At 39.9% G+C, this 17,996-nt stretch overlaps 1 protein-coding gene across 3 annotated transcripts in view; it reads right to left on the reverse strand.

Annotated features, from left to right (window-relative positions):
* Window positions 1-17,996, reverse strand: part of LOC134614096 (transcription factor COE3-like) — a 143,703-nt gene that overhangs the window by 38,968 nt on the left and 86,739 nt on the right. For all 3 annotated transcript variants that reach the window (XM_063457523.1, XM_063457522.1, XM_063457524.1), the window contains 4 exons: window positions 4,885-4,966; window positions 2,126-2,243; window positions 1,386-1,519; window positions 845-971 (listed from right to left, as the gene is read on the reverse strand). In XM_063457523.1, the coding sequence (XP_063313593.1) occupies window positions 845-971; window positions 1,386-1,519; window positions 2,126-2,243; window positions 4,885-4,966 (461 nt within the window). The remainder of the gene's footprint in view (window positions 1-844; window positions 972-1,385; window positions 1,520-2,125; window positions 2,244-4,884; window positions 4,967-17,996) is intronic.

The following is a 17,996-nucleotide window of genomic DNA, read 5'->3' on the forward strand; positions in this document are numbered from 1 at the left end:
AAAAATGTATTTGCATCCTATCCATGTGAGGATTTCACGTTAATATAAACGTGGTCTGGCATGGCTTTATTGAAATACGCCTAAATCTAAATGATGCTGTGATATTGGAGTCCAGAAACACTTGAGTTTTGATTCATCATAATATAACCCACAACCTCAAGTTAATAGCAGGCAGATTATGCTCTGTGCAGTGATAGGGGAATTGTGGTTTGGAGAATACAATGTACGATAAATTGTCAGGAAATTGATCCTTCTAGCCAGTGACAGATGGACAAATAAAGGTGTCTTTTGATGTAATTATTCACATTCACTGAACTTTCACGGTGGTTCATGATAATGTACATTGGAAATTAAACACATATGTAAGTAAGCTATTTAAAGGTCCTTCAAGAAATCGGTGGACTTAGTCAACCTAGAATCACTGTGCTCTCCTTTACTTCTCCATCACACAGAATGAAATACTTAGCAGTTGAGTGCAGAAACTTTCAGCACTAGTGGACCTCTAGCATATGAAAATGTCTATAGACTGACAGTGCTGTGTGTAATGTGCTGTGTGTGTGCAATGTAGTCTCTCTTGGACTCCAGCCTGTGTCATATATGTGTATCAAGCACATGGATTTATTTATTTAACAAAGATGAGTGGATGTTGAGAAAAGATTTGTAGCATTTAGGCTAAAATAACAGAGCTGAAAAAAATCTCAAACTTCGATCTTTGATATATAACTATATCTCTAATTGAGCATACTTATACTAGTAAAAGGGAAATGGAATAATCTACACAAAGCAGTAGTATTGATAAATGGAAATCGCCATGGTGAAATTAAGCAGTATAAAGCTTACTTACCTGTGTATACAAATCTCCCAGGTGCCCCTTTACAAAAATGTTTGGACTTATAAGAGAGCGTGACTTCCACCACTCCTGGGATATGTCTTGGAGGTGTCTGTACTCGTATGGCGTGAGGCGTAATCAACTGTGGAAAGGAAAGTACCACTTTAGGAACCATGTAAAGTGACATACGATAAAACCACAACCATCGTACGATAATCAACTTTAAAAAAAAGAAAAGAAAAAACTATATCCAAAAATATCATTCAGGTAAGTTCAACCAGACAGTTTCTAAGACATGGATGGAAATCAAACTACAGAGGAAAGCACGCTGATACGTGGGGTATCTATCAATTAGTATACAATTTTAGCAAGTTATGTAATTGTTAGGTTACTGCTAGTTGACTGCTACCTGTAATAAGTTCTTCAGTCAATCCCACCGGGACCGTGCACGGTTATACTTTAATAACTTGTGGGTCATTTTCACAGATAAACATTGATACAAAAAAGACAGCCACTATTGTGCCATATGGACTACAGACACATACAGGGTACTTACTTCACTCCATACCAGCATTGTGCCGAAGACAACCTGAAGGCCATCAAAGAAATTATCTCCTATAAGGATCACTGTGGCACCACCTGTAGTCCATCCCTCACTAGGACTGATAGCTTTGATGCAGGGAGTGGCTGCTTTAGGTGGAGATGAAAGAAAGGAAGAAGACAGTCCATGTTAGGAGAGATCTCATGGTGAATCCATGGGCTATTCATTTTGATTTACACATGTTAACATTAAGATAATAAATAACAAGGTGGGTCTGTCATCTAAAAACATATAGAAATACAAGGGCTCTGTTGACTGTGGCTAGTTCAGCTTCAAAGTTATTCAAAGTTTTAACTGACATACACAAATAGACTTTTATTTATACTTGTACTTTGGGTAGGTTAAATATAAACATCATCTTGAATGGACTGATATATGTGTATAGGGTCTTTTCCAATGGCCTTGCCATTCAGCTTTGTAAAGATCCTGCCCACCTAGCTTAACCACCTAAAACAAAACTGTCCCTTTTTGGGTATGATGGTGAATATAGAAAGGGGTAACTATACCATCAAACAAGTCAACTGGGAACAATATAGAGTTGTTGTGTGCTGCTTTGAAACTAGAAAGGTTTAATTTGGACACAGAAGCAATACAAAATATATTAGCTGAGGAAATATAAACATTATAGTATAGGCCCACCCTTAGCCAGATATGTATCTTCTAATGATGTACAATGAGGGGAGATAGATACACACCTTCTGAAGGGTCCAGACGCCGTGCTCGACGCCCATGTTTGGAGTTGTTATGTACAAACATGTTGTCCGAAACTGCAAGGACATGACCATCTACGTTAATTGTTGTGGAAACCACGACCTAGGAAGGCAAGTATCGGAGAGTTAGCCAAGTGTCTCAGTGAGTCCAAAACAGATTGATCACTGTGCATAGCTGGATCAGTGTGAAAACACACAACACACATTTGTTATTAAATATATCAATTAACAGGTAAAAGAAAGATAACAATTTACTTTTTCAGGGTTATTCACTAAAGTGAGAATGCAAAGTGAATTTAACATTTAAGATAAAAATTGCCAAACTGGAAAGTTTGACAAATAGTGTAGCTTTCAATAGAAATTGGCACTGTTACAAATTAACCTGGTCACACCTCCATGGCTGTCAATCAGACACGTACTTCTGTTACTTCCTGGTTTCTTTAGCAAAGTGGAGATACATTTAAGAGGCAGCAATTGTCCAGAGCATCTGCCTTACAAAGACTTCTCTTTTAGTTGCACTGGGAAGTCTGTGATTGGACAGCCACAGAAAGTCTGGGCGGGGTTAGAAGGGGAGGGCTTACAAAGGCTCCAGACACGAGATTTGCAGCTTTTGCAAGTTGTTTTTAGATAAACCCCAAATGAAAAAAATGCATAACGATATGCTAGTGCAGAACAGTGAGGGATCTGTCATCCAATTCTAAAATACTTTAAATTGATATTGTCATAATTTTCAAAAAAAATATTTATTCATTTTTAACTTTAATACTGAAGAATACTGATTGGTTGGACTATTCCATATAATCACATTTCTCCCCTCATTTCCCAATTATATCTTGTCACCCAGACACACACATACATGATGTGGAAATAAAAAGGGCAATTTTCCACGTCATCCATGTTTTTTAGTGGCAGAGTGATCCTTGCTTAATTTGTTGTACCCCGAAAGGACCTAGTAAAAGTACTCACTGATTTATATTTATTTATCAATATAACCTGTTTGTCTGCAGGCAGCGTATCTCCACAGTACGTGTTTTGTGTAGATGTTCAATCAAGGACATCCTCGGTGTCAGGAGTCGTGGAATAACGTGGTGGTGGTGCTTAATAAATAGCTGAATTGTTATACTTGCTATTGTAAGTCAGCTATTTTCTCGTGATTTTACAGCTGCCTTGTATTTAGTGAGTGGCCAACTTGGAGAATGTTGTGTGAGAGAGCCATTTCACTGGACAACGTGCAAAGTCCGTGCATGTCGACCTTTAGTTAATCGACCCCTGAGTGTCGCAAGTGACTGGTTTGTGTTGTGATGGAGCAGGGAGTGTGTGTTGCTGCTATCAAGGAATGCAAATGAAGTGGCATGCTAATCACGTTAGAATGTCATAATTATCAGCTCTTTAAAGAGCCCCCTAATGAGCAGACAAGTCCCGCTGTGAGAAAATAACTAGTAACTTTCTCAGTTAGATCCACAAATCTGTATCCTGGGGCCTTAACCTTCCCCGTGCCGCACTGCGCTACGATCCACAGCCGAGGGAGGCTATAGGATGGTTTACCACTAACATGGATTGTCTTTTATTCCTTGGATAAAAATATTAATTAAAACCATTACATCGCTGTACTTTCCATCTCCCTCGCAGAGAATCTGTTCCCTTATTAACAGATCCCACCATGGAGCAACCATGGACTAAACGTGGAGGTGTTTCATCATTGCCGTTAGTCTGTGAGGCAGTTATTAACTTAAAGCTTCTGTATTCCAGTAAAACCAATCAAATGTGAGTTAATTTGGCACCTTCAATTCACCTTAAACTCTCATTGTTCACTAATGACTAACTGATGAGCAGCAAACAGTACGTGTTCCTCTTTATTTTAAAGAGATCTTAATAAAAACAGCCCCTGCCTATAAAATCCATTTGCATTTTTGTGTTAAAGAGGACTTGTCACCACCCCCTTCCAAAGCACTCTTTAGAAAGAGCATGACATTTTCCCTAAACATTGTGCCACCAGTTTCGCTAGCACATGTATACATTGCGAAAAAAAATAGGTCTTTCTCATACTTCTCACTCAAATCTTCAGCATAGACTCTATGCCGACAATTTGACTGACACTGTGATATCTATGGAATCTCCCAAGTCGGAGCTGCTAGCACTGGCTCGGGAGTATAGGAACGGAGTGACATCAGATGCAAGCATGCTCGCAACTTGACCAGCTTCATTGAAGAGGTTTGATATGAATGAAGATTGTGCGGCGAGCTAAGGACGGACTGGAGGTGGATGTTGCATGAAAAGTAACTCCCAATAAACTCTAAAGATGGTGCCGCTGGAACAGAGGTGCAGTTACTATATCTCAAAAATGTACACTGAATAAATCATGAATCTTGGTGATATATCAAGAATCCAATGTATACAGCTGGGATTTAAGGTAAGTTACATTTTCCATTCCAGGTTCACTCTATGGGAGACGTTTAGGTGTATGGATAAACAAGGGGTACAGGAAGAATACCAAGGGGAATGCATATTGTGCCAAGACAGCAATCTGTAACTGTGACCATTATATTGACTTTAATAAGAAGATCTGTCTTGTGTTGTCTATGCCTCCATTAGTCCAACCATCCATACTCCTTACCTCTCTATCTTTACCTGAAAATACCGGTATAAAGACCAATACAAATTAAATAGCTCTTAGAACACCATTACATCTAAATTTCTCTTCCAGACCATGGACACCTGTGGCCTGGTGGTCAGTGTAAACGTACCTGGAACCTCCTCATGTCTCGGGGATTCCCAGCATTCTTTAGACAATTTTGGTTACATTTCAGGAAGAACTTCAGGAAAAATCTGTAGAAGAGATTAGAAAAATACATGAGACAAGGGATTCAACAATGCAGGAAACATTCATTAAGTGATATTTTCATTATATGGCTTTCTTTTCCCATCTGTTGTCCAAGATTTTCTCTTGTGACCTCTCTGGTCATTAATTCATCGAATGGGAGTGTTTATAGCATTAGTTACAATGTAATTAAATTAATCATATTGACTTTGTTGGAATTTCATACAATTCCAAAAGATATCACAAGACTTGTGTCTTACGGTCAAACCTGAATTTGACAAAACTGGACAAAAAGTTTCAGCCGTTGGATTTAGCCAATTCCCACATAAATCACTAGCTTGGCTTTGGGAATCGGCCCTCTTCTCATGCATTGCGTAAGTTGGTTTATGCAGCATCTACAGCCTAGTGTTGTTCTCTCTCAGATATATTTGACAGTACAGTGGTGACACAGATCCTGGCGGATGAGGTCTGCAGTTGAAAAAAAAAGATGGCGGCACCCAGTATAACTATAGTTATAAGTATAACTACATTTGGTTTCACCTTTCGGTCACCACTAACCAAGCAGGTATGTCATCTTTTGGCGGACTTTATAAAATATGCTCAGATCTCCGAATATAAAGACGTCCGTAAATCGGTATCATTATTATTATTTAAAGTGTGCCTTTTTTGTCATTCTCCATTGCTATATTGTGAAAGAATACTATATTTTTAACCCTTAACTTTCTTTTTTTTATATAGCAAACCACAAGAGATTTCAATAAGTAGTTTCCTATCATTTGTGTTTTATTCCCCACTATTGAAAAATAAGGCATTCTGAATTCCTTTCCTTTTTGGATGCGGGACGCAAGCTTTACATCATACTGACCACTAAACACTCAGGAACCACTAATGTTCCAGGCCACCATTAGATGACCTTTATAACACTATTATTGCTATTAGCCTTTATTTAGCAGCAACATTTGGGCAGCACTTTACAACGTTATAGTGTAGATACACAACAAGTGAACTGTAGACAAAATGAGTTGACAGAGACAAGAGTCGACAGGGGTTCTGCTCAGGTTTACAATCAACAACATTATTTGCTTCTTTCTTGACGTTACCCATTATTTTTTCAGATTAAAAGTCCATAAAAACATTTTCTGCACAGGCTAAGTGGTAGCCAGGATGGGGAGTTAAGGAAATGGTAGATTATTGTAATTCAGCTATTTATTCCTAGATATAGCAAACACAGCTTTCAGTCGACCATGATCTGGGGCCCTTCGAGGAGGGAATGACCTGAAATCACAATCTACCACCTACATTGCTACTGGCCTGATACATGCAGCATTCATTGTTAGCCACAAGGCCCCTCAAATTGTGCAGCTGAAAGTGATTTATATGACCAACATCTATACCAATGATTTATATGGCCAACACCAATAATCCTCCTAAACATTCTATTAGGTAATGGCTTAACATGAATGGCTTAAAATGAATGTAAAATTCTCACCTTGGTGAATAACCCTGACTGTGTTTGAATAGTAAAATCGATATAGAGAACTTCCTCTTGGATATTGGCTGGAGTAGGCAACCTTCGGCACTCTAAATGTTGTAAACAACTTTCCCATAATGCTGTTACAGCCATAAGGCTGGCAAAGCATCAGGGGAGATGTAGTTCACAACATCTGGAGTGCCGCACATTGCATACCTCTGATACAAGGGACCCAGCCCAAACTGCCACAAAATAAGTGTACAAAATATTCTTATAAATATTATTTATTATGAAATAGGCCTCTGCCACTACAGCTGCTGCATGCCCGAGAGTACAAAATAGATGCCGCTCCTGGAGGCTGAAACACCAGGCGCAGAAGAGGTTCCCTGAAAGAGGATGGCGGTGACTCTGAGGGACAGGATCAGGTAAGTAGAACTCATTTTTGCCTGCCCCATACCCCCAGCCCTATCAGGGGGGCAATGCACTTAGGGCCACTTGAAGGGTATTGCTGAACAGGGCCCCGTTCGTACACCACAGCCCTTTTACAATGTGACCAGGCCCCTGCAATATCGGCAGTCTGGGAGGAACTGAGAGTCTGTCACTGCCTCCCAGCTACATAGAGAGTGCTGCACTACAGGAGGGGGTGGGGGGGGGGCAAGGACAGCAGCAGCCCCAGTCAGCCCTACACTCCCATCACCCTCAGCCAACAGCAAGACTCAGCCACCCACATGCACAAAAAAGGTATGTTAAGAGGAGGATGGCTAAAAATATAATATAACAATTATGGCATCTGTGTATACATGTGTCAGTGTATGTGTATATGCACATACTAAACACCAATGCTACATACAAACACACCCATGCAGTCAAACACCAAAATTCTATAGAAACACAACCCTGCATTCAAACGTAAACATTACATAGAAGTAGACCACTGCATTCCAATGTCAACAGTACATACAAATATACCCCAACTTGCACACATACATACTCCATACAAAAACATGATTACATTCAAATGCACAAACACTGCCCACAAATACAACCCTGCAAATATGGGCAAATGGTAGATCCCCAGCTGGCGAGGGGGTTGTACAAGAGATGGTGATTGACCTTTTGCCCACTCTTGTGCTAAAGAGAGGCCCAAAAACATTTCTTGCACCAGGGCCCTCACTGCTTTAGTTCTGCTACTGGTGTAATGTGTCTGAGTGGATCACAGAGCTCCACAGTAATACATGGCTAATTAGTGGTATATTAACATGTATGGCAGAGTGAGAATGCTCAAAAGATGTGCTCAAAAGGCGTGCAGATAAATTTGTTTTCACAATATTCCTTTGTCTTGTTCCGCATAGTGTATTTATATAACCAGCGACAAAAAGTGAAACAAATGGTTTCAAAGACTTTGCTCCAGTGACTTAAACAAAAAAAAGAATAATAATTGCCCTGTCTATATGAAATGTTTGGAGATCTGCATCCTACGGGGACACTTGTGAACTGAATGTCTTGTCCTATATTCTGCGTGATTCGCTACTGGCGCTGGAACTTGGGAAACAGACAGAATGACAGAAGAAGCAATCAGGAGCCAGACAGACACGCGGCAGACTTCCATTCCCACATGGCTTCCAAGAATCATGAAATATTTATCGAGCCAGGACACTGTCTGTAATGGGCCTTAATGTGTGAATTATACATAGGCTACTGTGTACCCTCAAGGAGACACACCGGCTCCACTGCACAACTCAACAAACACACTTATAATATATAAATATTGTGTGAAGCTTAATTACTTTTAAGGGATGGTTATAATGGTTATAGAAGGTCTCGAGGAAGGTCCTAAATGAGGACTGAAACACTGACAGCTCTTTACACAGTAATAATACACAAAGAGCACAAGTTATCTGCTTTCAATATACAAAGATTAGCACAATGGTTTGTTTTTTTCTAGAAGGAAATCCTAGTATAAGTGGCTGCTGGGTCAACCCACAGCAATCTGAAGAGGTGAAAGCTACTTGCACCACAGATGACTGGTGGTCCTCTGATTTGTCAAGGAAGCCACTTGTCTACTTTAAGTTATCCGAATCCTCCCTTAGCCCTCACTATCTAAAAACAGTAAAGGGTATGGCTCCTGGAGCCCAACTGCCCCATTTGATGCTACATGCAGCTATAACTGTGATTGCTAAACCGGGGAAGGACCCAACTTCTCTGCAGTAGCTAAAGACCAATTTCCTTAATTAATCTGGATCTAAAAATGTTCGCAAAGCTTATTGCTAACCGATTCAAGCCTCTTCTACCTGGACTGGTCCACCTTGATCAGGTGGGGTTTGTCCCAGGCCGAGATGCGAATGTAACCAAAACACCCATGCTTTTACTCTCAATTGATGCTGAAAAAGCATTCGACAGGGTGGACCGGTCCTATCTATTCACCACATTAGAGGTACTGGGGCTTGGGCTGATCATGCACAACTGGATCCAGGCACTCTATAGACGGCCAGCAGCGAGTGTCCACATTAATGGTACACTTTCAAGCCCATTCGGGATCAATAATGGAACCAGGCAGGGTTGCCCACTTTCCCCCCTCTTGTTTATCCTGGCCATGGAACCCATTTTGAATGCCAGCAGAAGCAATAAAAACATCCACGGCTATAAATATCAGGGCAGAGAATTTAAACATGTCCGCATTCGCGGATGATGTGCTCCTTATAATGACTAACTCCCGAACCTCGCTTCCCCATGTTGCTGCAGAAATCGATACATTTAGTGCCACGTCTAACTTAAAGATAAACGCAGACAAATATGAGATTTTGGGGATAGCCATGCCAGAGAAACTGAAGGCTCACATACAGACCACACACACATATATGTGGAATGAGACCGGACTCCCCTACTTGGGTATACAACTCACCCGAACATTCAATGACCTAGTTAACCCCTTAAGGACACAACTTCTGGAATAAAAGGGAATCGTGACGGAATATTTCTGAACTACCTCCCCCTCCTTGAAAACATACGTAGAGATCGTAGAGATCTGACAAAATGGGACCTTATGCATTTATCCATGATAGGTAGTACTAACATAATTAAAATGATGATATTGCCCGGACTACTCTACCTGTTTCAATCTTTACCGATCTCAATACCACACCGCTTATTCCAGTCCCTCAGGCAGATTTGTACTTCCTATATATGGCTATCCAAACCGGCATGATTGGCATACACCACACTGATGAATGGCAGGAGCAGAGGGGGCCTGGGACTACCCCATATGTATAGGTATTACATAGCAGCCCTCCTTACGAGAGTCCGGGAGTGGACGAAATACGACAAGAAAAAAATCATGGTTCGAGTTAGAACCTAAAGTACCTCTACACACACTCCACTGGCAAACATGCCATTTAAACAGGATCTCCCATGTTCCTCACCTGCTCATACACCATAGTGGAAGTTGAGACACCATAAAACCAAGTGGAAATTGGCTCCTGGCCTGTCCCCACTCTTTCCACTGGCATCAAACCCGGACTTTAACAAAGGACCTAAAGGTGCCTCAATTCTAGCGTTCCTGATGGGAGATAGCAACCTGACTATTGACAAGGTACTAACCAATGACACTCCTGCAGAAATCCGGGAGGTCAGACAGACAAGAAACACTGTTGGATGTCACAGTCCATAATGAATGCGGCGGCGAGGCTCATTTTCCTGTCTGCCCGCACCTCCCACGCCTCACCCTTCTGTCAGTACCTACATTGGCTTCCTGTAAGATATAGGGCTCAATTTAAAATTCTGGTTCTTGCTTTAAAACCTCTACATAATACTGCTCCCACCTATCTATCCTCCCTAATACACAAGTATGTCCTGTCTAGGCCCTTACGCTCCGCTGAAGACTTACATGTATCTTCTGTCCGTACGCCCACCTCTGAAGCTCGCCTTCAAGACTTTTCGAGGGCTGCACCGTTCCTGTGGAACTCGCTTCCCTCTTCCATTAGATGCTCACCCAGTCTCCCCTCCTTCAAAAATCATTAAAAACCCACTTCTTCATAAAAGCATATCAATAAACTGTCAATAGCTCCCGACTGATTTCTCTCTTGCAACTGTCACTAGTCTAATACTATCCTTACCTTTTTGTGTCACTTTACCCCACTCCCTCTAGCATGTAAGCTCATTGAGCAGGGCCTTCAACCCCTCTGTTCCTGTGTGTCCAACTTGTCTGGTTACAACTACATGTCTGTTCGTCCACCCATTGTAAAGCGCTGCGGAATTTGATGGCGCTATATAAATAATAACATAATAATAATAATAATGAGACTCTCCCAACTTAAGAACTTTTTACAGAAGGTAGTAATACCCCTCATCAATATTAGGGACCAAACACCTTTTGAGACTCTCTGTGGGCTTGGTGGGTCCCTCTCACGCCCACAATCCAAAATGTATAAACTACAGCAAGCAGTCTCTGCCGAACACAACAATATGACCTTTCCAGCCGAAATGGATACAAGGCCTCCGTATACATTTGACAGTTGGAGAATGGGCGACTTTATTAGAAAAGGGCATGACTCTTTCCACTAGCGTATCCAGGAAAGAGTAATTTTACAAACGGTAACTAGGTGGTATAGAACCCCAATGCAAATACACGGGTTCTGGCCTACGCTGAGCGATTGTTGTTGGAGATGTGGGGAGGAACCATGGAACATATATGGTAGTTTTGCAGACTGATTAGACCTTACTGGGAACAAATAATACCGACCATAGAAGACATACTTCCTTTGACAAATAAACTGACACCATCCCAGGTTTTATTAGGCTGTCCAAACTCACTTCAAACTGCCACAATCAAAACCTAGTGGGCCTCCTGCTGGAAGAAGTCAATACATTAATCCCGGTATACTGGCAGCAGACCCAAATTCCCACTAAGGAACAATGGCTAAACAGGATAGAGAGTATGAGAGAATTAGAGGACCTACATTGGTCGGTAAAGGGTAAACGTGCATCATATCTCGAACATGGGGGCACTGGTTATAACATTGGAGATAAAGGTATTGTCGAACAGCACTACAATAGCAAAATAACTGTTTACTCACATAAGACATGTGATATAGGACATTATCCTCCCCTCCCCCAACCCCATTCTGTTTCACCTACCCTATTTGCTATACCAAGCCACGGCATTGCAGAAGAAACAAGAGATTGAGTAGGATTACGGACTCACCAATAGAATATTACGTATTGAGCAGGAGGTAAAGTAGGCGCCAACAAATTCTGAAGCACTTTACAATAATTTAAGAGGGGGGGGAGGGAGGGGGTTTAGCTATAAATAGGACAATTACAAGAAAACTTAAGGGAATGATAGGTTGAAGAGGACCCTGCTCAAACGAGCTTACAGTCTAGAACCTACATAGCTCCCCATATCAGACAGCTGGCTAATACACCCTCATAAAGGATCCAGAGGGCAGATGGCCAGACATTGGTAAAGCAAAATAGGGAGTCTGGGAATACAGTTAAAACCCTAGACTCACTACTTACTGCATTATCATATTCACTGACTGTAACCAAACTTGTAATCAAACGTTCTACGATATGCTCTGTACAATGCCTTGACATCCCCCTATGTATGTATACTGTCTCTCCTTTTTCTTTCTGTACCCCTAATTTCTTATTGATTTGAAAATAAAAACATTGAAATTTAAAAAAATGTAAAAAAGGAAGCCACTGTTGCTAACCCTTCATTAGACAGGGGAAAGTGAAGAGGAACTGTACAATCAGGGAGGATAAATCCTTATTGAGAGTGCAGCCCTACCACTGAGGAGCTGAGAAACTGTCCAATCAGGGAGGAGAGACACTTGCTGAAAGTAAAGGTCCACCTCTGAGGAGACGAGAAACTGACCAATTAGAGAGGACATCTCTTAATGAGTGTGTAAACCTGAGGAGGAGGAGCTGAGGATCTGACCAGTCAGGGATGAGAGACTCTTGCTGAGAGTACTGGTTCTGCCTCTGAGGAAGAGTCTGCCCAGTCATGGAGGGGAAATTCTTACTTGTTGGTTCTTACTTGTTCTTACTTGGTGTTTCTAAAAAAGTAGAAAGCAATATGGACTTAATTTATATTCCGCATTTTTAATGTATATTATAATCCTATCACAATACATGCCTAATATGAGTTATGTTTACTGCTTATCCTTTACATTGGCGGTACTGATGATGTGACAGATTGTCAGCTCTTAGTAAGATGGAACATGGAATGATTTATATATTGGAGGAGTCACAGAGCTCCACTGAGTCACGGTACCATGCTACCCTGTTATGCACAGCTGTCCATAAATGCCCAGTATTTGCAACTTAGCTGAAAGAATCACACGTGTTTTTCAGTCATCTGATTGTAATCTCCACTGGCCCTTTACAGGACAGGCTGGTTAGAAGACGTGTCATTCTTTTTGTCTGGAGAAGAGACTTTTCATCTGGAATCTAAGCTATAAGCTTCCAAACCCAGGGATTTATTGTCTATTGTTCATCAATATGATAAAATTCCCTAAAATAATGAGAGTAAAATAATCCAGCTGGAGAACAGTAACACATCTCCAACGGACATATTTTATTTACAAAGCTCCAAACAATAAACATATGATGTTACTTAATATTTCCTCACCAAAGATGCCTTCTGTTACAGCTGAATTCGAGCATTGTAAGGCAGCTACAAATACATTCATCATTGTTTCAATACAACCGGCGAGCACTAATCACAAAGTCACAGTCTGGGTCTGTACTGCTCACATTGAGGATTATAAACTACAACACCTTCACACAGTTACATAGTTAGTTACATAGTTATATAGGCTGAAAAAAATAGACATTTGTCCTCGTTCAACCTCCCTTACATTTGTTTTTTGCTGTTGATCCAAAAGAAGGCAAAAAACCCAGTCTGAAGTGCTTCCAAATTTGCAACAAACTAGGAAAAAATTCCTTCTTGACCCCAGAGTGACAGTCAGAGTTATCCTTGGATCAAGAAGCTATTATCTCACAGTTTTAACATTATATCCTTCAATATTACATTTTTGCAAGTATGTATCTAGTTGCTGTTTAAACATCTGTACAGATTCTGATAAAACCACTTCTGTAAGCAGAGAATACTATATCGTTATTGTTCTTACTGTAAAAACCCTTTCCTTTGCCTTAGACTAAATCTCCTTTCTTCCAGTCAAACGCGTGACCTCGTATCCTATGTAAAGTCCTGTTTGTCAATAGATTTCCACAGAATGGTTTGTATTGGCCCCAGATATTTTAGTATAATACTATCATATCCCCTCTGAGGCGATGTTTTTCCAAACTAAAGAGATTTAAATCTGTTAACCTTTCTTCATAACTAAAATGTTCCATTCCTTTTATTAATTTTGTAGCTCGTCTCTTCACTTTTTCTAGTGCCCTAATATAATTCTTTAGAACAGGTGCCCCCAAAAAACTGCACAGCATATTCAATATGTGGTCTTACCAGTGATTTTGAAAGAGGCAAAATTATATTTTCATCCCGAGAATGAATGTCCCTTTTTATACATGACAATGCATTACTGGCCTTTCCAACTGCTGATTGACATTGCACATTGCTGCAATATGGGGTAACTCTCAGGGCCCAATTTCTCTCTGCACCTACACATCTTACCCAACTAATAATTTAATTATTTCAATCACACACATAAATACAAATATAAAACTGACTACAAAACATTTATCATATATAAAGCACAACACACAAATTAAAAATGTTTTTCCATGGATGTAACCTGATGTAACTTGAAATCTTACATTTAAATTCGAGCTATTTAAACACAGAAAATGCATTTGTTTGCTTTCTTCATTGTTTATTTTTTGGTTTGAAATTGTTATAATTCTTACGTTCCTCTAGAAGTAGAACATATGTATCACATTTTTTCAATATAAAATTCCACATGTATAGTTTTACATCTTGTGCGTTCTGTGTTTACAGACAAAGGAAATATGTTTCATATCCACACCAAAATATATATATATATATAATCATTTCTATTTTCAAATTATTTTAAGCACTTCTTAAAAAAAAATTTGCAGTTATACAGCTATTTACTAACCAGAAACACAAAATATTCTCTATTGTTACCCCAATAGGAAGTAACAAGTTATAGTATATTACGCACTCTGCCCAGACTTGCACAATTAGATGTCAACAGTACTAGTTTTATTGACATGATAAGGAAAAAGAAAACACACACATGAACACATAGTAAGGGTGGGAGATAGCAGAAGTAGAGGGAAACCGGACGCATATAGCATCTACTAACAACACTTCTTAACGATGTGTTCAGCAGTGTGGACCTCTTTTTTATTAATTTTTCCTCTTTACATCACTAAATTTGTCTACGCCTATGTGGTCTGTGCCATGTTTGTTTTCAATAAATTCCCACCTTTCATGGTAATGTCCTTGTGAAACTGTGTTGGGTGCTACAGGAGTGCGGTTCAAGTATTTTGGCTTCATTTATTACCTATTTAGCAGACAGACAGATATTGACTGTTCTGTAAAAGAATGGACCAGATGAGTAGACACACAAACCTTCTCTCAAGAAAGCAGTTCCAATGGCAATGCACACTATCTGTTAATTTTACAGGATCCTACTATTAAACATCAGCTATAACTAACATACGAAGCTAGTCGCTCGGAATGTCCCACCTGTATTAGTGCATCTCTCTCCCCCTTGGCTTGTCCGTCTACCCATTCAGTTACATCTATTCTGAATACCTTGGCTAGGCTGAGTATTAGCCACAGAGCGCGTGTTCAGCTTACCCAGCACGCAAACCCCTTTACTGCCTCTCCATTGCTTCCAAATTTTCAATCCGTTATTCAAGTATAGAGAGACACTACTAATAATACACCTCTGACTACAATAAGCACCTGCTTTGTTATCTCTTCCCCTCTCAGTCAATCTTCCTCTGTGATGGAGCTGTTCTCATAACCCAACCCTCTCTCTGGAAATGTACAGTTTTTGTTTTTCATTCATTCATTCATTCATTCATTCATCCATCAATAAAAATATAAAATACCCAAACACAGTATATAGTGTTACCTGGCTAAAACCAGGCATCTGTATTACAAATTGCAGGCTGCAGCTAAAGACTACAAACATGCCCAATTGTGTGCTCGGAGACCTTATTAATGCCTTTGAGCTTTGTGAGTCTTGTAAGCTCCACACTGGGTCCAGATTAGTTTACGACTCGCTCATAGCTTTATGTTATGCCGGTGGATTGAACCACAGTGTTTCACTTGTTGGTATGCTTTGTAAAAGTGACCAAAAAGTGAGAAATCTACATTGAGCTGTTAGATTGCATTTTATTTTCATTTTAAATAATAATTGTAATAGTTCAAGCAATGTTTGCAGTACCGAATGTAGTAATTAAAAAATATCTCAGCACTTAACTTCACATATAGTCTTAAACTCGTAGAGTACCTTCGACTCATCTAGACTATACAGTCTTTAACTGCACTCAATACCCAGTTGACCCAGCTGGCTGTCAGTTCTTTCTGGATGCACATCTTTGAGCTGTTATACCCAATGACACAAATTGCCTCACACAATATCTCTTAACTTTCCAGAAGAGCCCATTGTACATTGTGTGGTCCAGTGGTGTGTCATGCACAAGTCCTATACATCTCATTGTTTAGTTGTGCGGTTCTAATCTATTGGTGTAATTGAGCGAATTCCACCAAAGAGTCCATCTGAAGATCAGACCCCACAAGCAAGTGAACTCCATTCCTCTTCTCCCCACCAGCACTATAAGCTGAAACTCCTTGCGACTTTTTCACCCACTTAGGCAGCAGCCGTGCATATGGCCTGCCAGTTAAAAATAAAGACAATATGCATAAATTAGCATATATAATGCAGTGCTCTCCCCATTTAATATGCAAATTCCCTGAAACATTGCAGAACACCTTCTGTTCAGACTGAATAAATTTGAATTTGCAATTAGAATAATCTTGTATAATTAATGAAAAGCATCAATTTTGGCTCATAAGTAATTTGATTAACATGTTGATAGGGCACTTATCAAGCTCTCTAAACCACTGGGGCTGGGCTGGAGTTAGAGGGGCTTGAAAGATGCCTTAAAAAGAGGACGTAGGACCCCACTTAACCTACCCACACCAGTAAAAACCATTACCAAAACATATCCATTAGTTCTCAATATGTGTTTCTTCTCATTGCATGAGACCATGTCTTTAGGATCTTCAATAAGGGCAAAATATTAAAGCAGACAACAGGTGGAAATACAGGCATGTTTCTATATATTTTAAAAACCGCAAGCTTAAATCAATAGATCAAGATATCAGATTAAACACAAAATATTGGGGCATTGATCAACTGAGAAAGTAGCATTATAGATTTCTTAGTCGGACTTAAAAAAACTGATATTTTTTTGTGAAAAGCTGCAGTGAAGATGTGGCAATCTTCACTCTTTGGTTTTATTTAAATCTCTTCCATTCTTTTAATCCTTCTTTCATTCTCTTTACCGCTCATGACCCTACACTTACCGATGGCATCGTCAGACCTGCGGACATAGTCCAAATGTAGCATACACACAGTTGAAGACCAGTTTGATACAGATCATTTCCAATTTCGGAGCAGAAAGTAGCTCCTACCCTGAGGGTTTTTTTTAAATTGCTTTAAAATGACAACCATATACATTACCACTATTTAACATTGATTCTGTTTCCTAGTGAAACGGATGCAAGAAGGAGCCAAGCAGAGTTCAATAAGAGAAGGAGCAGTGAGTATTTCTAAAGAATAACATAGCATTCACGGATCCAACCTATCATACTAAAACTCCTCCAGAAACGTCCACATTTAGTTCCATTACTCCACTAAGGCAGAATTTCAACAGCCAAAAGCCAGTGCTAGTGGGGATATGGACCTGAGGGCATCTGCAGACATGTTTGATGGGCTTGTTCTAGGCCTGAGTGAATGGGGGATGCAGTATTCACTCTGACTGCAGAACTAATCAACTTCTCTCAGCATAACATTGTGTAAACAGCATTGTTGGGTCTATACCGGCACAATAGGACTTCCAAACTGGATGGAAAAGGCAACATGGTGCTATATTGTTTCTGCAAATAGCTGGTGTCCACAGAAATGTGGGCAAATCAAACAGAATATGTAACCCAAAATGATATTGTCACTGCTACTTCAGAAAACAACTTGATCCAAAATTAGAGAAGGTGCCTGCAGTACCATAACAACTACAATGTGTAGAGTGCTCTTTTAAATCGAATCACTCAAACTGCTGGTTTTAATACAGTTGCAAGAAACAGTATGTGAACCCTTTGGAATGATATGGATTTCTGTACAAATTGGTCATAAAATGTGATCTGATCATCATCTAAGTCACAACAATAGACAATCACAGTCTGCTTAACCCCTTAAGGACCAAACTTCTGGAATAAAAGGGAATCATGACATGTCACATATGTCATGTGTCCTTAAGGGGTTAAACTAATAACACACAAAGAGTGAAATGTTGCCATGTTTTTATTGAACACACCATGTAAACATTCACAGTGCAGGTGG

This window comes from Pelobates fuscus, chromosome 6, assembly GCF_036172605.1.
Source record: "Pelobates fuscus isolate aPelFus1 chromosome 6, aPelFus1.pri, whole genome shotgun sequence".
NCBI lineage: Eukaryota > Metazoa > Chordata > Amphibia > Anura > Pelobatidae > Pelobates > Pelobates fuscus.